Here is a 24,140-nt window from a genome sequence, read left to right on the forward strand (position 1 = left end):
GATTTATGTCCATTTATCCTTTGGCGTAGGGTTTGGCCTGTTTGTCCAATATAGAGAGCTGATGGGCACTGTTGGCATTTGATTGCATACACAATGTTGGAAGATGAGCAATTAAATAGTCCCGAGATGGTATGTTTGATGTTGTTGGGGCCAATAATGGTGTTGTCCGGGTACACGAAAGCTCATACCAAGAACAAACTTAGTTGGTCTCTAAGGTGCTACTGGAAGGAATTTTTTAATTTTATTTTGTTTTGACTATGGCAGACCAGCACGGCTACCTCCCTGTAAATAGCCACTTGAGCTATACATACAACTCAGCACAGCATATTGAAAAAGGCAAGGCCCTTTTCAAATTTCTTAGGCAAGCAATCCATCATTAATTATATTGCCTTGCCCCATAAATGCCCACCTGACCACTCCTGTCCGCAGAAACGGCACTTTCACAAGTGCTGCATAATTTTGCTTTTACACATGCAAGGAATGGAACCTTTAGTGTGGCAGCCATTGCACTTTGGAACTCCCTGCCCATTGATGTTAGTACCTGATTTTATTTTGCCATTTTTGAGGCTGACTTGTTTTTAACATCGGAATTTATCTATCGTTTTAATGTATATATATATTTTGTAAACTACTTAGAGGATTTGGTGATTAGATGGTGCCTAAATCCTGTTAAATAAAACGGGAACAGTCAGATGACGCAAGTGATACAGAATAATTTTATGTTGTGACTTTTTAGCTTTGTCTTGGCTGGCTTCTGTATCAAAACCAAATACCTCTATCTTGTCCACCACCCCTTTCTGGTCAGAAATGCAATATCAAGGATACTATTCATTTATTTTTTTTCCCCGAGAGGGCAAAATAATGAATCCCACAGCATTTATTTGTAATAACTGTTCAGCTACAAAATTTTATTGGTATCCTTTTATGTTCCCTCTAGAGGATGTAATGCACAAAAGCATTGCCACGGAACATATAAAATTACAAATGAAATTTATTGTAAAAAGTAGAATGTCTCCTAGACTGGTGTCAGTATTTATTTTCATTCATAAAACAAAGCCAAAAAAAATCTGCAGGTATAATATATTCATTTGTCAGCGAGTTCATGGGTGTAAATTGCCATCCAACGTTATTGACTGATATAAGACAGATATTGAAAAGACAATTTAAATGTACTCTTCCAAACATAAACTGTTCCACAAAAGCACTGTAAAAACTCCGTCATGGTTTTTATTTTTTCTGTTGTGCTTCACACTTATGGTTAACTACATAATTTGGTTGTGTCATAATCCACTGTGTTTGGCAATTTGGCATTGAAGGCCTGCAAAGCAGATTGAATCCTCACCACCTCACTGGTAGACAGCTTGAGTCTATGACGAAGCAGGCATGAGAAAAGGTCTAGACGACGTTGGCCGGGTGGAGAGAGTTTATTTACACGGTCCTTTATCTCTAGTAGTTGCAAGAGAGCAGAGTCCTGGGAACCCTGAGTATAAGGGTAATCCAACTGCAAAATCAGGTCCCGGATTGCTTCCGGGTCAAAGTGCATGCTGTAGCCGAACACTTGGATGTGGTTGATTTTCATGTAGCCCAGGTTCCGGGAGGGATCGATAAACTCCAGCGGTTCATAATAGATGCTCTCATTGCCATTGGGACCATTCGACTTAATACGACTCCTCAAGTAGATGTGGACCGTTTCAAAAAAGGTCTTCCACTTGTTGCCTAGAGTCAGCGTCCAGTTATAACACTGAAGCGGCAAGTCCAGTTTAGTCCGCTCCCAGTCTGGGAAACTGTTTTCATTGACAGGCATAAACCAACTCTCGGAGTGGCTGCCTCCAAAAGGATTGACGTAAACGGCTAGGACAGGCTCCAAGGTGCTGTTCTTTGTTAGGCAAATTTGGAGAGAGAGACCCAAGATCATATGGACCAGGCTGGATTTGTACTTGTTGCTCTTCAAGGTAAGGAGCATCCTTTTGCGCCAGGAAGGGTCAAACCAGCTATTGAGACGCATGTCGTTGCTGATGAAGATTGCATGGACCTCAATCCGGCGGTCCGTTTTCTGCAACAAATACTTCATCTCCAGATCTTGGAGGTCTGTCTCAAACCCAATGTAGTGCTCTGTCGAGTCTGCCACCTCAGGCTTGCAAAGCCCTTGGCTCAGCATATACCCGGTGTTACAGGTCCCACAGCGGGTACGGTTGTCAGGGGCGCAGGTTAAGCAGGCAGAGCCATCTCCCACAGCGCAGGGCAGGGAGCCAAGGCAGGCGACCTGGTCATTTGGGCATGTGCATGAGTGAGTCTCTTCAGAAAAGCTGCCCAGGAGGCCATTCTCATTGCAGTAAAGAAAGGACTGGATGCGGTTCAGCCAGTAGGTAGAAGACCTGTGAAGCAGAAAAAAAGCAAAATGCACAGTGAGCTGGAACCAATAATAATAATAATTATTATTATTAATACAACACCCATCTGACTGTGTTTCCCCAGCCACTCTGGGCAGCTCCCAACAGAATATTAGTAATAATAAGAATGAAGCTATAAAACATCAAACATTTAAAACTTCCCTAAACAGGGCTGCCTTCGGATGTCTTCTAAAAGTCAAATACTGTAGTGGTTTATTTTCTTGGCATCTGTTGGGAGGGCGTTCCACACGGGGTCGGGGATCGGGGGCGGGGCACCACTACCGAGAAGGCCCTCTGCCTGGTTCCCTGTAACCTCTCACCTCGCAAGGAGGGAACCGCCAGAAGGCCATCGAAGCTGGATGTCCGTGTCTGGGCAGAACGATGGGGGTGGAGACGCTCCTTCAGGTATACTGCACTGAGGCCATTTAGGGCTTTAAAGGTCAGCACCAACACTTTGAATTGTGTTCAAAGGTAGCCCCACATGGAGCGCATTGCAGTAGTCCAAGCGGGAGATAACCAGAGCATGCATCACTCTGGTGAGACAGTCTGTGGGCAGATAGGGTCTCAGCCTACATACCAAATGGAACTGGTAGACAGCTGCCCTGGACACAGAATTAACCTGTGCCTCCATGGACATCTGTGAGTCCAAAATGACTCCCAGGCTGCTCACATGGTCCTTCAGGGGCACAGTTACCCCATTCAGGACCAGGGAGTCCTCCACACCTGCCCACCCCCTGTCCCAACAAAACAGCGCCAAGATTCTAATCAATAAACCACGCTATGGTGGGTGTTGGTGGTGTTATTACTCTGAAGGAGCCAGATCTATACATTGGGTGGAGCTGCAACATAAACTTAACTTTAACTTTTGCAACGTGTTAAGGAACAAATTGTTGCTTGTAATACGTGTGCTTCCCTCCCCAGCCACCCTCAATAAGTCAAAGTCTGGGTCATCCTGAGCTGTGGGCCATACGGTATTCAGGGCCATATTTACACTGTTGGTAAATATATAGTTACAGGTAGGTAGATGTGTTGGTCTGCCGTAGTCGAAACAAAATAAAAAAATTCCTTCCAGTAGCACCTTAGAGACCAACTAAGTTTATTATTGGTATGAGCTTTCCTGTGCATGCACACTTCTTCATGCACACGAAAACTCATACCAATAACAAACTTAGATAGTCTCTAAGGTGCTACTGGAAGGTAAATATATAGCCATCTTTACAAGCAGCCTTTGATAGCTTTATTCTCCACGAATTGTCTAATCCCCCTTGAAAGCTGTCCAAATTGGCAGCCATCGCGACATCTTGTGGTAGTGAATTCCATAGTGCTCGCTGAAAGATTTCCATATTGTTTATTGTAGTAGCCCCAGGCATAATTTCCTGAATGAATCGTAGCACAATGATCCCATTGATGGGCAGATGAGCATTGTCTGTGCATTCCCCCCCCATGCGCAAAACAGATGAAGATACTCCTTTATGTTTCTGCCATCTCATTTCCCCCCTTTCCAAGTCCAAAATTAATTAACAATGGGAACTAACAATGGAATCTGGAGACTAGATTGGAAAGGGAGAGTTTCCAGGAAAACAGACCATGTGGAATGACAATGGTTGAGGGAAACAGTGATCTTCATTGTAGTTTTCCAGGATGCTTGTCTCAGTCCAAGAATTGCATGGATTGAAGAGCCTATTTTGGCAGTGGCTGTGTCGATTCTGTTTAATATTGATGAAGGTTTCTGCCTACTCTTTTGCTGTTCAAAACATGCTGTGGTGCAGAAAATACAAGAGGCCAAATGCAATGTTGATTTAAGAGGTGAGTAAGTCACCATGGAACTGCTCCAGTATTTGACATTAGGGAATTGTAGTTTTTCTTCTGTACCATAAATGAGATGTTAACACCAGAACATAGGAAAACTAAAAACCACATCTGAGATGAAATAGACCAGCTCAGGTATTTCCTTGGATAATAGCAGTGCTTTTTTGTATGACGAATTGATGATTGTCACTTCCATTCTATATACAGTGGTACCTCAGGTTACATACGCTTCAGGTTACATACTCTGCTAATCCAGAAATAACGCTTCAGGTTAAGAACTTTGCTTCAGGATAAGAACAGAAATTGTGCTCTGGCGGTGCAGCGGCAGCGGGAGGCCCCATTAGCTAAAGTGGTGCTTCAGGTTAAGAACAGTTTCAGGTTAAGAACGGACCTCCGGAACGAATTAAGTTCTTAACCCGAGGTACCATCTTAATTAATATCCACTGAAGGCATTCCACCAGGCCACATAAAGTTCCATGCTCATAATCTCCCTTTTCCTTTATGAGGGAGAGGGAAGAATCAGGGTGCCATTTTTGGGGGGCTTCACGTCACACATGTGATTATGTACATGGTAGCAGGAGTCACACTATGCTCGGCCTCCACTATTTGAAGACTGCCACAGCCTGGCTAACTGAAGTGGGTCACAATCAGGTCAGGTATCTTATATAAATTAGAAAGAATTGGTTTCTTGGTGCAATAGCTTCGAAAACACTCATTGTGTCATTGGCACAGTGAATACTCAGTGGGTACAAGGTATCCCTGGGAAAACAGGTACAAAATGAGACATCTCAAAGATGTCTTCCAAGGTCAGAGATGCCACTTAGGGCAGAACTGGAGGTTACAGGGGACACTTAGCTGTCACTGTGAGCTGTAACCTCATGTTTCTTTCTCTTCTGTAATTTATAGTAAATAAAAATATTTGACATGACATCATCATATCCCAAGTTTTCCTGATCCTGGAAGCAACAGCCAATGCCACGGAGTGGGAATCTGGCTGCATTCAGACATGGGGTCCATTGCATTCGTTTTCTTAGTTATAACGTTAGCGCTTTTATCCTGATTATCTAATATTCCTTTTACACCACGTTACCTGTGGCATTATTGCTTTTTGACCGATACGCTGCCAAGTCCCACTCAATTTCAAATGGCAGGAAAGAACTATACACTCTCCCATTTTTCGTCTTGTGAAATTACAGGCGCAAATCTGCAATTTCCCAAGTTAACGGGGTTGCAAAAGATTTTCTTCACCCCCTGGAAGCAATGAAGATGGTAATGAGCACTCCTAAACTTCCACTGGATTCTCAGAATTGGCTTTTATGTCATGTGACAAATCATATAAAAGATGGAAGCTATCAGGTAAGGAAACATCAGAAAAAAGTAAAGCGCTGTCTGAAATACCTTAAAGCACAAAAATGTAACGGGACATGTTTTATTTACATGTCTCTTGTTCATTGTGTGGTCTGTGTGAGTTTATGTGGATACCTTGAGCAATCCCATTTGTCGTATGGCTCTCCATTTTCACCCTCTGTGACAAGAGAAGTGTGGCAATATTCTTCAAGCCCATTCTACTCCTGAAAATCTCTTAAGACAAATCAAAAGATTGAGAGTGGCCTGCAGGTTTATGTATTCCATCTCAGATCCTGAGATTTCATGTTACGTGTGCTTCTGTGCCAGTGATGGTTAACTTGTAGCCAATGCTTGCAAATCCACTCCTACACTGATTTCAGTCCATGGTTCATAAAGGAAGCACAATGTGTATCAGCCATGGTTTGTGTCTGTACACTCGTATAATGAAAGAGTTTTAACTAAAAGAAAGGAGATTCTGTTCAAGCAAACCATTTAAAGCTACTCTGTGAACTAAATAGCCTGGTTCACACATAACACTAACACTAATGTGTTAACACATAACATTATTAAACCATGGTTATTTGATCGCTTTATGGTTTGTTCTTGGTTTAAAAACCTTGGTTTGTTTTAACTATGGTGCGGCATTATGTGTGAACCCATTGTGCTTCCTTAACCATGGTTTGGTTGGCTGTCCTACTGTAGATGATCACAAAGATTGCTACAAAGACACGAGGCAAGACTAGCCGATAAACAAACCACAACTTTGGAGAAACTAGCCATGGTTTGTTTGATTGCTTCTGGGGTCACCTGTCGTTAGCTCCTAGTTTGTTAAACCATGGCTTAATGTTATGTGTGTATCAAGTCAATGTGTCAACCATCACCATTGATGTGGGTATGTTTAGAAACTGAAAAGTCCAGGACTCTATCCGATTGGTTGGTTGCTTCTCTCCAATGCAGGTCTCTCTTCCTACAAATCTAAAAGAAATAGCTTTGCGTGTGTCTTTTGGCTCCATCTTCATTGGCCTGGGGAAACTTTGCCTGGTTCCTAGGAGTACAGAAACCATTCTGTTTGGCACGCAGTAGAATGCTATACCCCACCTGTAAGTTACTGAAAATAATGTGACGGTCTCTATTAAATGTAAGGATTATTGAGGCAATAGGGACTTTTATTTCAACACTACCTAATATTTCTCTCCTTTGTACTGCTCTTGAATCATTTAATAAATATCTCAAATTAGAAACCTGGAGTTGAGTAACAGACCTTTCCCTGAAGAATCACACCCACACTGACTAGCACGACTTAATTGCTAGAAGAGCAGACACCATCTTTCCCCCCCTTTAAAATATTTTCATTTTCTATGGGGACTGGGATCAAGAGCTATCTTTGGAAAAAGTGAAGATTCTGTATTTGTACACTGTTCTTGTATTTCAGATACCCTGCTGCTTATTCCCCCTCCCTTTTTAATACTTTTGCTGTCGTATTTTATTACACATTTATTATTATTGCAATTGAATTTATATAACTATTTTTAGATATTATGTTATGCATTGATTTTTTATGTTCTATTTTATAAACTACCGGTACACTGTGGTCTTTTGATGAAGTGTAAATTTAAATAACAAATAAATTTTTTTTCACGTGTTCAGGTAAGCACTTAAATCATAGAGGTGGTGGCACCGCTAGAGGAGGTAGGGGAGGCAGAAACGAGACAAGCTGTTTGCAGCAAAATGTAACACAAATCCATGGTTAATAAAGAGAAAGGAAAGGACAATTGATCAAATAAAAAAATGGAATGGAATGGGTGGGTGGGTAAAAGACTTTGCACTCCCTGTTTACAAACCATGGTTTGTACAGAGTTGTGCCTCCTCTGCTGGGGTGGTCCAAACCCGGCAGATCCATTTGTGGGGTTTGTGGAATGAATCATAGAATCATAGAATCATAGAATCATAGAGTTGGAAGAGACCACAAGGGCCATCAAGTCCAACCCCCTGCCAAGCAGGAAACACCATCAAATCATTCCTGACAGATGGCTGTCAAGCCTCCGCTTAAAGACCTCCAAAGAAGGAGACTCCACCACACTCCTTGGCAGCAAATTCCACTGTCAGACAGCTCTTACTGTCAGGAAGTTCTTCCTAATGTTTAGGTGGAATCTTCTTTCTTGTAGTTTGAATCCATTGCCCCGTGTCCGCTTCTCTGGAGCAGCAGAAAACAACCTTTCACCCTCCTCTATATGACATCCTTTTATATATTTGAACATGGCTATCATATCACCCCTTAACCTTCTCTTCTCCAGGCTAAACATACCCAGCTCCCTAAGCCGTTCCTCATAAGGCATCGTTTCCAGGCCTTTGACCATTTTGGTTGCCCTCCTCTGGACACGTTCCAGCTTGTCAGTATCCTTCTTGAACTGTGGTGCCCAGAACTGGACACAGTACTGGGCAAAATCACTGGGGGCTGAATTAGATGGCCCTCGTGGTCCCTTCCAACTCTACGATTCTATGATTATTACTGTAACAGGGAACGAAAAAGGAAACGGCGCAAATGTCTTTTCTCCATTAAATTGGCAATATAGAAATGTAATTGTCCTTTTGTTGATTCATTTATTCAAATGTAAGTTAAATTCTTCAGGTGGAAGGCAGTCTTACTGGCTAAAGTAATAACCTTTCTTGCTAACGAATTCTACCTATACTCAGTGGAAAATGCCCCCGATCTGCACATTTGAAGACCTTGGACTCTCCCAGACCATCGCAAAACACCTGCCTTAATTAGCCTGCGACCTTCAAATTATTATCTTCTGCTGATCTTCTGCCGGTTATCTAAGGTCTGGCAGAGCGATAATGCCTTATACTTCTCCAAGATGTCAGAGAAAGAAAAAGAAAAAGAAAAAAAACAGAAAAGAGAGGAGACAATTTAACCTTTAAAAAGGTAGTTTTCATTATTTTTAATTAAGCTCATCAAACTTAAGTACTATATCAGACAGATAAGGAGCAGCTGTTTGTGAAGCTATCATGGTGCGCTCTTATCTTCTTAACAACAGATTTGCGCTCCTTGGTTGCCTATTGATTGAACAAAGTCACATACAATTTGCAAACCTCCTATAAAGTTCATAACTTCTTACTCTGGGGGGGGGGGGAACGTGGCATTTAATATCGAATTTCTCCATTCGTATGTTTTAGATGCAAATGCTCTTTCGTTAAAATGCACCGTGAAATGACATACATCAATACACAGCGGGGGGGGGGGGGGGAAATGCACCTTCCAGAATTGTATGTGTGCTTACTTATATACTCTGGGGCCATAAGGCTCCCACAGCGTATTTTCAGCAGGGTGTAAAGATGTTCTACTATTAGCAAAGAGGCTTACAAAAATGAGACCTATCCAAATCTTCCCCAGGATGTCTGGATTCCGAGCGATGGAATATAATTTTTGCAATGGCGCAGACAGTTAAAAGGAAAATACTCCATTTGGAATCGTCGGCTGTGGTTGCAAAAGAAGAATTCTAAACCACTTCCAGTGAATTCCGTGTGAAAAGCAAGCCCTGTTTGTGGTAAGGATAAACTGTAGTTGGGAACTCAGACTGGAGAGTTTTACTGCAGGTGATTCCAGGGGCAAACTTGCATTCCATGCAGAATTTGAACTCAGTGCTAAAAGGAAACTCACTAGCAGTAGGGATTGGCTTTCCTTGAGAGTTCCTGAGTGGAAATAGTCTAGGTAGGCCTTGTATTTGATGTGAATTTTGAAAAGGGCTGAAAGCAAGGCCACGCCAGACCTCTTGTTAGACTTCGACAAACAAGATGGCATGTGATGCAGTGAAAAATAGAGCCCTTGAGAGCAACGAAGAGAGAGCGCGAAAAAGTGGAAGCTGAGATGTTGCATATGTTGGATTACAACAGGAAGAATGAAAAAAACAAAACAAATGGAAAATAAACAGAATTAAAATTTATTAAATATGCTATTACGAATGAAAGTCATGAAATCAGTGGCTGTTAGATAAAGGATCAAGACCAGAACTGTTGTAATTGAACTAATCAAAATTATGGAAGCAGAAAGAAATACAGTAAGAACTTTGTACCCTGAAATCCAGCACACGGGAAGTCACCCAAAATTGTTTAATTTGGTATTTGAATAATTGGCTTTTTAAAATTGTATTGTAATTTGGTATTGTGATAATGTGGCTCTTATTGGATTATTGTAATTAAAAATTAATACAAAATATTGTACAAAAAAGGAAGGAAGGAAGGAAGGAAGGAAGGAAGGAAGGAAGGAAGGAAGGCCTACTTCCAGAGGAAAAAATGGCAGTGTTCTGTAGTGCTCCTAATGGTTCATTTACAGCTTCAACTATACCTCTCCCACACCTGATATCCTATGATGTCAGGTGTGGGTGAGGCTTGGGGAAAATGGCCTCGTGGGCCAAAATGGAACCCCCTGTGAGTTAAACGCATAGATGTTCCCCATGCATTGTCAATAGGGAGAAAGGTGAAATAGGAATCATGTTGTACCATATTAGAAAGGGCAATTAACCTTTTAATGTATTGATGACTCCAGTGTTAACAATTGCAGCTTTTTGTTGTTGGAAAAGGAATAGATCACATTTGATAGCATTTTTTAAAAAATAACAATTCCTGGATTCCATGGCCCCTACCCCTCAGAAATATATTTTCTGGGTTGCTTTTTATCACTTGTTTATGTTGACGAATACTACAGAGACTAAGTCTTAACTCGTCCCCCCAAAGCAGTGTTAATAAGATTTTTAGCTTTTACTTAGTGCAATTTATTGACAGGGATGTGTAATCTTCAAAAAGGCACTGCACTCAAGGCACCCTTTAAATTTCTCCTTAGTGGGAAGCAACAAGCGGCCCTTGAAAGGATTAATTGGACGTATCTGCTTTTCATAGCACTTTCTTAAAAGCTACCATTAATAATGGGGTAATGGATTGGAGAAGTCAACATTTGCTGCTTTGAAGGGAAAAAAGAGGATTCCATTAAAGAATATGTTGCTCTGACAAGTGAAAATATGGTGACTACATCTCCCAGCCTGGTGTGGCATATACTTATGTGTTATGTTGCGGGGTGAAAGCCTTCCTAACATTTGTATGAGCCTCAACAAAGTTGTTTTTAATGGCTCTTGAGTACTTTAGATGACAAACTGCAGTACCTTGGGGGGAAAAATCAGCGCGGAAGATGATTTTTTTGCATCTTTGACTTTTAGAGGAAAACTATGCTTATGATTTATTAGTTGTATTTGCGGCATCTCTGAAATAAGGCACCCTCGGCTACAGAGATAACAGGCTGTGGAATCCTGCCCGCCAATACGTCCAGCTCCCATCCATGCAAGTGAATTCAGAATCACACCTACAAGTATTCTTAAAAAAAGAAAAGAAGAAGAAATCCACGAGGCTCCTGTTGGTTCATGATACATTAGGGTAGTTGAAGCAGTTTTATACAGAATTGGCCCACTGGTACATCCAGCTCAGGGGTGGCCTCCGGATTTTGTTGGACTACAACTCCCATGAGCTCCAACCTGCACAGCCAGTGGTGAGGGGTGTGCCAGTTTGCATTTCTTAGTGCAGAAAGTAATTGATCCGATGTGTAGAGATCTTTCCTATTCTAATGAATTCAAGATGGTTCTGGAAGCTTCTCTGTGTGAAAGAAACAAGCAAAAGGTTTATGGTGTTTGGGTTATTCCTTCAGAGAATAACAGCTGGTTTAAACTGGTTCTGTTATCTCTTCTGTCAAGGTCATGCTGACTATAAGAATGGGCCAGAAGGAGCCTGAGTTTCTCACTTTCTATCTCTTTTCCGTCTGGTGTGGTATTCTGTATATAGTGTTAAGGTTTAGTCTTATTATAAGTTGCTGTAAGTTTAAGATAAGTCTACTGCAACTGGATTTCTTATGGACAGTGCCAGTCCTGAATGTATTGGATTTGTGACCATTGTGCTCATTTGCCTTCAGTAGCATTAAAGCTCTGTTGGATGAAATGCAATTGCCTCTGGTCTATTTTTTAGGGAATCCTGCAATGTGTTTAAGTTTTTACTCCACTAACTATACGTTGAAGTTCTACGCTGGATCAATCTTGAGTAGAATTTTCAATGACAGGATGATGGGAGTTGCAGTCTGGTGCCATCTGGAGGGCACAACGTTAGCTAGCCCTGACATAGCACTTTATGACTTTATGTATGTTGGAGGAGTTAAGACCACATCTCATCCCTTCATTATTTACATGATGTGATACGTTTGCTCCACTCAGAGCCCTGGACCTGATTCCCACAATCTAGAGCTGTTTTGGACCATAGGGCACACCTCGTTTTTAGAGGAGGAAACAAGAGAAAAAAATATTTTTCTGGTTTTCCTCCTCTAAAAGCCCTGGTTTTTTTAGGATCAGCTAAAAGTTTTGCAGCTTTTTTTGCAAAGGGAAAAGCCCTGGTTTTTGAGGATCAGCTAAAAGTTTTGCAGCTTTTTTTGCAAAGGGAAAAGCCCTGGTTTTTGAGGATCAGCTAAAAGTTTTGCAGCTTTTTTTGCAAAGGGGGAAAAGCAAAGAGGAAAAGCCCCATTTTTATGGGGTTCAACTCACATTTCTGCAGCTTCTAAAGGAAAGGGAGCCTTTTCTACAGTTTCCAGACAGATAATCTAATCAGCCAGTCACATGTTCCTGGGGAAACAAACAACCTCCCTCTGCAGCACATTCAACAATGGAGGGCGGGACTGAAAGGGAGCCGGGGACTCTTATCTCTCTCCCGATCTCTTGCTGATCAGATGCTGAGCGGGGTCCTTTCAACACCCCCTTTTCTCCTTGTAAAATAAAAAGCATGATCCTCTTTTGGCCCCTGGGCAATTCAGCTCCAGGGACCACTATTCGCTCCATAAGACGCACAGATATTTCCCCTTACTTTTTAGGAGGAAAAAAGTGCATCTTATGGAACGAAAAATACGGTAATCTCAGAAAACTGGGGAGAGGCAGGAGATGTTTGACACAATTTTCAGGGATCAGCATACTTGCTTGCCTTAATATCTAACATTACAAGCTGGCTGAAATATGTTCCTCATGCCATTCTCAGGCACTCTGCAGCTCGTACCCCTGTCTGGTGTGCATCCTGGAATACCTATGGAAGGATATTGCATGTCTTCCCACCAGCACCCCAGAGTTAAAAGGAAGGGGGGAATCCTCTTGCATTCTCCATCATGCTACAACCTCCCCGGCCAAGATACTCCCTAAAATGCCCATAGAATAATGTTCTTCTGTTGGCATTCCAGCAAGTGCAATGTCCGAGAAGGTTGGCTGTGGAGCACCAGAGAGTGAGATGAGAACATGCCTCAGTCACCTTGTAAATTTAATACTTAAATCAAGCAACCTACAACTCCTGTTTGTTTGTTTTTAACTTAACACTCCAAGGAAGAGGCAGAAAAACAAACTCTTTCCTCAGCCATTCATCATCTCTTTTGCAGGGGGTGATGAGTTTTGCACAACTGGTGGACAGAGCTTGGCACCAAATGACTACTCTCCTCCCCTTTTTTGAATGGGGAAAAACAGACAAATCATGCAGAAGAGCCTTTATGGAGGGTCCACACCCCCATCTTCCACTTTCTGAGTGAAGTTACTTCACCAGATGAACGGCAGCGCTGGCCAAATATTTATCCAGGCCTTGATCTCTCATCATTCAATGACTTTCATTCCAGTAGGTGAACAGTGAAAAGCATTGTGTTCATGTTGACATCGGGGGAGATGACAGTTCTATTGATGGTCTCATCCACTTGCTCCTGTGGTCAAGGAGTGATAAATATGCCTGGGTGAACCACCTCACCACAATTCAGAGCTGAATCTATGTACTGGACATTATAAGAGAGCATAGGAGGTGTTAATGGTGAGTTCCAGCACCTCTTTTTCTAGAAAAAGAGCACTGGCTCAAACCATGTGTATAGAACTCTCCTGTGTTGGCGCTTGAATTAGGGAGATTTTTTTTTAAGGTTTGCAGAAGTGGCCAAGTTATTGCAAGGCGAATCAGTTGAACGCAACATGCAGACTACATTACCATCTGAGGGTGGTGGGATACAGCCCACTTAGGCCCCAATAAATAGGTTAGTTTTTAAGGTGCCAGAGGGTTTAGCTGTGTGTATATATATATATATATATATATATATATATATATGAAAGCTCAGCTCTAATTTACTGGGGATTTTCTGCAATTCACTCATTGGCAGGGTGGCTGTGATAAGGACACCCAACTGGCAGAAAGGTTAGGAAGGCAATGATGTGGACTGGAGGTGGATAATTGCAGTCTATTATTGAAGAGCCACTAGCTAAAACTACAATCCCCGAGCTTCAATACTCCCCTTGCCCTGTTGAGGATTTCCTGCTGGGCAGAGTGAATTTCATTGAATAGCAATGAATCCCTGCATAAAGGTTATGTTCTCAGGCACAAATCTCATGCCCATTAGCTTGCCAATCAGAAATCCAATTTATCCAGCTGCTTTTGATGTCCTGCTTACCCTCTCTTTGGTGAAGAGCATTTCTCTTTAATGAACATTTAAAGCTGCACAAAAGATTTCATTTGGAATCTTTCCTGCCAGTTCCTGCCTATGATATTTTCCTGCAAGGCTGTAATCTCTTCTCTCCAATGCCCAGCAGTTAGCATGTTGGGCTGCTAGGATTGCTGAGAAGCTTTGCTGGTGGATAATAAAACAGACAAGTGTTGATGGCTGCACATACTCTCTTGCTTTGAGGAGTCATCACATTTTCTCTGCTGCCAAATCTTTCTCCATTGACTACAGGAAAGCAAGACCAGTTCTATCTCTAGCCTAATGTTTTCCACAAGTCAACCTTAAAGTCGGAGAGCTAGAATTGATTTTTATGACAAATTTAAAGAAATGCTGATGCTTCTGAAACACTGCATGTTTGGATGAGCTGAAAAAATCTGTTCATGCCTTGCAAGGAGATGTATAGGCTTCTGGAGCAGCTGCTAGAGTTGCAACTACAAAACTCTAATAAAAGTCTGCAACCAAGAAATTGCCTTGATTCCCATTGTGGGTTTCAGTCTTCATCCTCCCTTCAGCTATCCTTCATCTCTGTCACAGACCACTTAGCCTTTCTACCTCCTCGAGGCTTCTTTCCACTCCACAGAATGCCCCATGCAAAGCTACCCCTGTCAAAAGAGTTTATGTGAGATTTTAATTTCAGTCATACTGACAATTTTCTCTTCCTCAGAAAAGTTGGACTACAAACATTCTAATGAACTGTTGAAATGTTCATGAATACTCAATGCCATCACACCTGGTCAGCTGACTGAGGCCTGTGATGTGAAAATCATCATGTTATGTGTTTTCCTTCCCCCACATAGGGAAGCAGGGTCAGGGAAATGCACAACACATAATTTTGTAGCTGTTACAGAGTAAAGATGGCAGGGAGACATTGCACCAAAGTTTTCAGCAGTGGCAATCAGCTTGCCAGAACCTCTGGCTTCAGTCTGCAACAATCAGAAATTGCTGCATGGTTAATTCCACAACCCTTTAAAGACAATTTATAGACGGTGTTGACTTAAACCATGGGCAAATTGCAAATTGTAACTGAAGAGTTGACTTGCTAAGAATTTCATCTTCCCTAGTACTCTTTCATTTTCTTTTCAGATTCAGATGACAATGTAACAATGTGTATGTAATGTTGCCTCTAAATATAATGTCTGCACAGAAATGAAATGGATTCCCCCCCCCTCTGCAGTGGACATCTACACTGAATAAAAAGAAAGGAATAGTATATCATTAAGATAAAAAAAGCACCATAAAGCCTTGCATATAATAGGAAAGACAGGGGGGCATTCAAAGACACAGGAAAGTATACATTTTCTTCTTTTCACTTGTCTGATCAAATACGGGGGGAAATGGAAATAAAAGATGACTAGTCAAAGGAATTGCAAGTTTGCACACAATGAGTCTTTGTCCCATCCCCGTCCCCACAAAAAGCCTGCTGGGATCTATCTTTCCGTCCAATACAAATATGTGATCAATGCTGCCTTTGCATTTACAATGGCCAGGATTTCTGCTCTACTCGAGTTCAAATTAGTTAAAAACAAGAGCAATGAATCCAGAGACCTGCAGGCATTCCAGCTGGTATGTATTTATATGTTCTAGAAAGCATGAGGGTGAGAGAGCAGAGCTATTCCTTTTATAGAAATGAATGGAGGAGACCTGTGTGAACAACCTCCTTATGGGCATCGGGGTGCACTTCTAGGGACAGTCTTCTGGCAACACAGCCATAAAGGGTATCTTGTAGCCAACATGGTGCTCTCTCCATATGCTGTGGACTACAACTCCCATCAGCCCCATCCAGCAAGGTCCATGGACAGAGGTGATGGATGCTGCAGTCCACACCATCTGAAGAGCACCATATTTGATACCCATCCTGTGGAGAGTGTTGCCTGCTATTAGCATCTCTCTCTGTGTGTTTTAACTGTTGAAAGGGGTGGGGCAATCCTTGGTCAACCCACATAGCACAAAAGTATGCTAACCTCATTAAAAAAAAAATAATTGAAGAATTTTGCTGGCCCAATCTTTGGGACACTTCTTCCTACCCCCATCCTCAATGCTAAATAAGAGATGTGTTGAAAGGTTTAGCACAACCCTATCTAGGACACTTCTGAATATTCACACATCAGAAAAATAATTAGAGGCGATGATGGTTGAAAATAGGATATTTTCTCCATGAAGTTGTCACCCGCGGACTTCCGGCGGCGACGCCATCGCCTCGGCAGCGAGTGGCGACCCAGGCCGGCCCGGCGGTTTGTAGCCCCGCTACCGCTAAGCGGGGCTCCGGTGGGGCGCGGGAAGAGCGTCCCACGCCCTGGGCTCCCCGGCGGGCCCGTCAAAGCTCCGAACCCTTCCCTCGTTCCCCCTGTAAAGGGGGAGTGGGGGTGAAGGGACAACGGAGCTGGGCCATTAGGGGACATGCCCCAACCGGGTCAGCGAAGCGGCGGATGCCGCTCGCGACGAGCGTCAATGTTCTCCCTGCAAGGATGGAAATTAGGGAAGCCCGGTGGTTGTGAGTACATGATTTGATCTGCATTTTGTCTTTAACGATCCGGGAGGTTTCATGAAAAGGAAGTCTGCCTCCCTCCCTTCGGTGGATAGAAAATAACTGTCTTAAGAGACTGCTGTTACAACGATGGTTACAAAGTATTTTAATTTTGACAAGTGAGACAGTTTCGATCTCCCTTTGGGGAGCGAGTTAGTGGAGAATATCTCTCTTTAAAATTGTGCTCTTTGCGCCCTGGCTACAGGGAAAATGGCTGCGAAAGATTGTGACTGAGTGGAAATTTACTGGCACTAAGATGGGAAAGTTCTGAAATTGAAACTGTAATTTGATACCTATGCCCGCTTCTGCCATGCTGGGATTCGTTTTTGAGTTGGTTACGAACTATGGATTGACTGATGATCAAAGGATTACTTTCTTGAGACTGGATCTGCTTAATCAAAAATTGGTGATATTGAACCGGGATATGTCAGAAAAGACACTACCCACAGAGGAGACTTTTCAGGAAATGGCTGCATTGGAAGAGAGCCTTGGCAAAGAGCTGAAAGGGATGATTGAAGAACAGAGTAAAATGGCTTGGCGACTCCGGAAAAAAGAAACGTCCTTTGGGGGTGGCAGACCCAGGACGGGGAAGATTTTTATATCTAACTCTCGAGGTGAGAGCTCGGGAGTGTTGGCGAAAAAACTAATATGTTCACAAATAAAAGAAGAATGGTATTTTGAACCGGAGAAGCTGGAAGAAGAGGATGTGCGTACCCTGATGCTCTATGCAAGGATTGTTATGGACTTTGTCTGGATCTGTGGACTTATAAGGAAAGAGGACATCTCGAGGAGCGGCTCCGGAATAAGACGGGCAAAGAAAATGGACAGAAGGGGGATAGCGTGAACTGTGTTAAGGGTAAAGCAAAAATGATTTAATATGGTACCCTGAAGCCGGTGTGTTAAGACTTTAAGCTTTTGAATTAGAAAAGGGATATTTGGATTTCTTTTTATTAGCAGCAGTTTAAGGGAAAGATGTTTGTTATGATTTGATTCAAGAATAATATGTTAAGATATTGAATTTTGTGATGAATTAATGCGAAGTTACAATATGATTTGATTTTAGTTAAGTTAAGAACTAGAACAGATATTGTAATTTAGAAAATAAGATTTTTAAGAAGAATGTTTAGTGTTGAATTTCTTAAAATGTATTTATTTTTTTTAGAATATGAAGTTATTAAAGTAATATTTGGATTTGGAACCGAAGGAGAATAGGCAGGGGAAGTCAAAACCAAAGATTCGACCAAGAACTTTTTTTTTTCTGTAGAAGAAGAAGAATTACTGGTATGTTTGTATTTGTTTATTTTAGTTGGGGTGGGTAAGTGTTGGGTTAATGTTGGTGATGGTGATGGATTGTTTGTTTGTTATGAAAAACTAATAAATTCTTATTAAAAAAAAGAAGTTGTCACCCGCAGTTACTATGGGAGAGCAGTTTCTCAAACATTGTCACCAGAAGTTCCTATATGAGATCCATAGAAGATTCCATGGAAGGAAACTTGCCCACTGCTACCAACCTTGTAATGCAAAGGCATTGTAACGTAAACCTGCAATGTAAAGGCATTTGGAGCATGACGTTGAATGTACTCAATTAATGTGCAGCGACACACACAACCTATGGGCCCCATGAACCTGGCAGGCAGACTGCCACAGCTTCCAAAATCGTTTGAATCACACCAGGGTTTTATGGCGGATGATGGAGAGGTTCTTTAGCAGAAGCTTTGGTGTGTACAAAGTTACCTGGAATAATAAAAAAAAAGTTTGAAATCCACAAAAGACACTACAAAACCAGGGAGGGGGATGTATTCAAACTAAGGCGAGAAACTCAAAACAGAAGTTCTCCCCTTGAATATGGCAGCCTCAGTCCATGTTGGGTGTACAACACTCTTCAAGCACTCTGCCTCTATCACTGCAAGGCACTTCCCTTTCCCAAGTTAAAAACAAACAAACAAACCTTCCTTTGCTGTCAGGTCCTAAGATCCCTGGCCAAAAAATGACATTCTGTAACATCATTTGTTACTGAGGGAAACCTCCACTGCTTGTTACTCCCCACCCTTCCCTAAATATGATTTATTATTTATTATTATTACTTTAGGAAAGGGAGATTGATAAAGAAGGGGGGAAGTGGTGGCTAAGGAGCACTTTCTGAGCGTTCCGACTGAACTCTAGAATATCGCCCTTGGGATGCATGCTGAATCGTGATGACTCATGTCTACCTGATGTATATTTGGCTTCATCAATCAATAGTATAACTTGCTACACATAACTGTGCATGATTAATGATCCCTTGCCGTAGGAACGCTGCAGGACTTTTGCAAAGTAGATCAAAAGCTCCAGTAGTGAACCGCTGGAAAAAATCCCCTATGTACAGATCTAAAAAAACCAACAATGTGTGGTTGATATCACAGAGAAGACTTTCCCCTGCATCACCATCAAATGAATCTCTGTAAATGACAAGGCTGCTATGAAAGCCTTCAATAGCCGATCGTTATATACAAGCTGGTCAATGGGGAAACTGGCATTCTAGCAGGTAACCAGGTCCCAATTTGTTCAGGTCATTGTATACAAGTACCAAAACCTTGAAATGGGACTGGTAGCATCTGGGCAGTCGGCACAGTTCCCCCAGAAGTGATGTCATGTGTTTGGGATAGGCCAAACCCTGATACCGTAAGTAGTCCAGTCTCAGCATTCTGCACTGATTGTAGATTCTGAACCAGATTTGAAAACTGCCTTGCATAGAGTGTGTTGCATAAAGGTAAAGGGACCCCTGACCATTAGGTCCAGTCGTGTCCGACTCTGGGGTTGTGGCGCTCATCTCGCGTTACTGGCCGAGGGAGCTGGCGTACAGCTTCTGGGTCATGTGGCCAGCTTCTGGCAAAACAGAAACGCCGTTTACCTTCCCGCCGGAGCGGTACCTATTTATCTACTTCAACTTGATGTACTTTTGAACTGCTAGGTGGGCAGGAGCTGGGACCGAGCAACGGGAGCTCACCCTGTCACAGGGATTCAAACCACCAACCTTCTGATCAGCAAGCCCTGGGATCCAATTTTGAAGTTACCAGTGCATATTTTCACTATTGCCAGAATCTCCCTGTGCAGGAATGGCTGCAGTGCTTATCACATACTAATCAATGCAGAAAGACTAAGTCCTTGCCAGATGTCTCACTATCCAAGTAACTACAGAGCAGATCAATACGGTAAGGAAGTTTAGAGAATTGTGGATGAGGATGTCCAATGACAAATAATGTATTTTGGCTTGGTAGGAGTGGGAAATCCACAGCTGGTGGAAGATGCAATTGGGTGTTTGGTTTGCTGAGGAATAAAAACAAGGGAGAAGAAATGAACAGGAATGGTGAGTGGGGGGATGGGATGAAATTACGCCTGAAAGTAGTTTTGGAACATAGGATGCTTCCTGATACCAAATGTGACCATTAGCTCATCTACATCAGTATTCTGACTAACTGCCACTCTCTAGGGTGTTGGGTAGCAGTCCTTCTAAGCCCTGACAGGAGTTGCTTGAGATTGAATCTGGGACATTTTGCACGTGATGTTGTGATATTATAACATGCCGAGCTGCGAACGCTGCAGCAGCGAGGTCAGCATGACTATTGTGTCTGTTTTTATCCTGTGGGAAAGCTAACAGTCCTACCAGCTTTCTCACACACGTGATGTTTTTTCACTGTACTGTTGCACTTTACTTTCAGTTCTGGCTCGAGAGATGACGCCATTATGCACAGCTCTGGCTATCTGAGCTGGCTAGCAGAAACATATTCTGCATTTTAACTGCAATAAAGTAGTTTTAGCCTTACTGGCTTGTGTGTGTTGTTCTTCAAGCTGGGAACAATCACATATTACTAATGTGCCCCTGGACTCGTGTAGCCAGGAGGGCACGTAAGATTCGTTCCTGCCTGGGGGTCAGTCTAACAACTTGCCCCCCCCCCCAGGACGTATTATGACATTGGTAGCAGAGGATGGTTCCGGAGACATCGGACGTATTATGACACGTAAAGCATGTGCTCTATCACTAGGGATGGGGAGGAAATTCAATTCCATTCAAATTTAAAGGTGAACTAATCTAATTCTCACTTTCCAAAGCAGTGTGGGAACCAGAAGACAACCTTTGTTCAAAGTTCGCACTTCTCCGAATTTTGCAAGGCAGTTCTCCGGTCAAACAACATGTACAAAAATGCATATACCAGGGTAAAGAATGCATAAAATTGGACATTTTAGTGAAAATAACGTACAAAAAGTCAATTGCGTCGGGGGGGAAATGCTTTGCAGATATATGTACATTATGCAAAAGTTTATGCAAAGATGTTTATATTAGATGAAATTCACATTTTGAAATAAGAACCCACAAATTGGTGTGGAAACATGGGGAACTAAACTGGAGAAACGTGAAACTGAGGGAAAGCAAAATTGACAGATTAGTTCATCACCATTTAGCACTGAGACACAACACTTCACCAAGTGTGAAGCGAGGCACTGAGATCTGCTCTTCAAAGGACGGGAGGGACAGGGGTCTCCAATTCCCTTGAGGCACCTGCAGTGCTTTTTTGGGTCTCCTGCAACAATCCATATACCGGTATTTTTAGCCAGAACAGGGTACCATTCCATGCAAGAGAAAATACTTAACTTTGTGCATCATCTTGCTTGAGGTGCTTAACACATTTCTGAAGATTTGTGTGAACTGCAGTGTCATCAACTTTTTCAAATCATATGACATCATTTATGTGAAATATCTGTAGGCCTCTCTATTCAAACAACAAAGCTATTCAGCAAAACAAAAAAAATAAAAAGAGGCTGGCTATGAAATCATGTCTCTCCCCCCCCCCCCGCGTCTTGCCAAGATTCACAGGAGCTTCTTGTAGAGAGATTCTTTTTTTACTTCACTCCTCCCCTCCAGGAGACTAATCTCTATTCACCAGAGATTTAAAACAAGAAGGGGCGAAAAGAAACCCTTTGCCTTCTGCAGGCAGAGAATCTGTTTTTATGTCTGAGGTTAATCATATCATTAAGTACGAGAAGCAATTAGGCATCTTTCAAACCTAGGATGTAGAGGGTTTTTGCAGATTTCTTTTTCACTATGCCTGGATAATGTTTTCTTCTTCCTAACATACGAAGTTAGGAAAGGGGTTCCCCCCCACCTTCCTCCCCCCAAACTGGCTTACTGTGTCAACCGGAACAAAACCGTGCATTTGTTATACAGTGGAACCTTGGTTCTCGAACCTAATGCATTCCAGGAGTCCATTCGGCTCTCGAAACCATTCAAAAACCAAGGTGTGGCTTCCAATTGGCTGCAAGAACTTCCTGCATCCAAGCAGAAGCCGCGTCAGACATTTGGCTTCCCAAAAATGTTTGCAAACCGGGTTTGCAGCGTTTGGGAGCCGATTGGTTCAACAACTAAGCTGTTCGGGAACCAAGGTGCCGCTGTGTTTTCTTTCTTCCTTTCCTTGAAAATTCACTTAACACATTTCTGTGCCAGCTGATATCTGAAATCTTCGAGGCCATTGACAAAATCTAATACTGCAAAATGAAACAACAATCATATTTGCCTCTGTTGCCAACGTTGAGGCTGGGAGTGCCATTTGGTAGGCAGCCAAAATGGAACCACCCATTTGCAAGAGGGTGGAACTAGCATGCTGAATGGCCGTGGAAAAGTGGTTGACCGTTGACAACACTCAAGTCAGGGCAGGGCGGGGGCAGCAGAACAGGAAGAGGAATGGAGTCGAGTGACTGAAAATGTCAAGAGGTGCAATCTGCAAGACAACAATTTGTTGCAGGCCCTGCTTTTAAAAGCATGAAGTATACTTGGGATCCAAACCCAGTTTCTAGTTATTCCTAGATACAGCACACCCAGAACATTCTATCTCCTTCTGTGTTAAGCCACTACATTAACAGAACAATCCTATACATGTTAATTCAGAAGAAAGGCCCCATTGAACACAATCAGGTTCCCTCCCCAGGTAACTGCGGCTACGTAGCTTTGCCAGATATTTGGTTCTATCATTTATTCCACTTTAACAATCACTCTAGGAATTATCTAGAAAAAAGAAAAAAAGTGTAGCTGCTTTTTGAAGACAATATGCTGATGAGAGCAATCCAAGCTCAAACAGATGGCAATCTTTCATCTTAAATTTAGAAAATCATCAGTTCTTTCCTCGTTTTTTTTTTAACTACAAAGTCACGGATACCAGAATTATGTTCCCCCATTCTTCAAGCTGATGTAATTTGTGTTACTTTCTGTGGTGGTGAAATGCACAGGTATTTAATTGCATGGACAGGCGGAGTCCCCCAAACCCTAGGCAACCCCCCAGCGGAATAATGACACAAGACAGCGTGCTGTGGGATTAAAATTGGCCACAACTTTATTAAGATTCAGATGTAGGGAGGCCTTGGCTCTGGCATTGGGCATTTGTCCTTCCCAGCCCCACCCCCAAGCCGGCGATCTGGGAAACGTCAGGGTTATCCAGAATGTGTGGGGATTGGGCTGGCTCTGGAGAACATATGCTCAAGCAGAGAGCCCGCCCCCCATTTTGCCACCACTGGTGCGGGAGAGCAATGACAACCTCTCAGCGTATGGACAATGCCTCCCCCCAAGACCCCTTTAATGGGGAACCCTGGTATCGCTGCCGCAAAGAGGGGCGTAGGGTCACCGCCCCACGCCCCCCCATATAGGAAGATGACTAAAGGATTCCGCCCAAGGCCTGAAACCACCACCCGAAACCACAAACTTGCAGTCTCGCCGCCAAGACTATCTACACCTGAAAAGACGCTTCACAGTCCGCCAACCATTCCAAAAGGCCATGCCTAATGTCGCTCAGACAATAATCGTTACCTGTGGCTGAAAAAGTGCACGCCATTGGGCCCGAGTAGTTCCTTCCTGCATATTTTATTATGTTCCCCCATTCTTCAAGCTGATGTTACTTGTGTTACTTTCTGTGGTGGTGAAATGCCCAGGTATTTAATTCTGTACGATAGACTGAATAGTCCTTCTAAATCTGAGGGTGGATAAAAGTACAGTTTTGATACTTAAAACAATACAAGTGAGCCCTGCAGCAAAATGTTGCGGTGCGTTCACACCTCCTAACTAACGGGACTCCTGATTCTTTTAGGATTTTGGCCAGCCATCTTCTCTTCCAGAATACAGTGGAACTTATGGACATAATCCATTCCGGAGGTCCGTCCGCTGGTCGAAAGAGGACACTAGAAGAGGCATATTGTGCGCATGCACATTTGGCTGTAGCTCGTTTCTGCGCATGCGCAGATGGTGGCAACTGCTTCTGCGCACACGCAGATGGCAGAAGCTGCTTCTGCGCATGCATGAATCAGATGTTCACACATGCGCAGGTTTGCCGTAGACACAAGTTGGAATGTCTGTGAGACGAGGCGTATGTAAGTTGAGGTTCCACTGTACTAGAAGCTGTAGGTGTTTAAGAAGGAGAAACCACTACCCTTTTCCCCACACCTCTCAGTTGGTAAGAGCATGAGGCTCTTAATATCAGGGTCATGGGTTTGAGCCCCACGTTAGGCAAAATAT

At 42.7% G+C, this 24,140-nt stretch overlaps 1 protein-coding gene across 2 annotated transcripts in view; it reads right to left on the reverse strand.

Moving 5' to 3' along the window:
* Positions 1–973: 973 nt before the first annotated feature.
* Positions 974–24,140, reverse strand: part of BRINP3 (BMP/retinoic acid inducible neural specific 3) — a 255,239-nt gene continuing 232,072 nt past the window's right edge. For both annotated transcript variants that reach the window (XM_033151388.1, XM_033151389.1), the window contains exon 8: positions 974–2,375. In XM_033151388.1, the coding sequence (XP_033007279.1) occupies positions 1,259–2,375 (1,117 nt within the window). In that variant the 3' untranslated portion in view covers positions 974–1,258. The remainder of the gene's footprint in view (positions 2,376–24,140) is intronic.

This window comes from Lacerta agilis, chromosome 6 (genome assembly GCF_009819535.1).
Source record: "Lacerta agilis isolate rLacAgi1 chromosome 6, rLacAgi1.pri, whole genome shotgun sequence".
NCBI classification, from domain to species: domain Eukaryota; kingdom Metazoa; phylum Chordata; class Lepidosauria; order Squamata; family Lacertidae; genus Lacerta; species Lacerta agilis.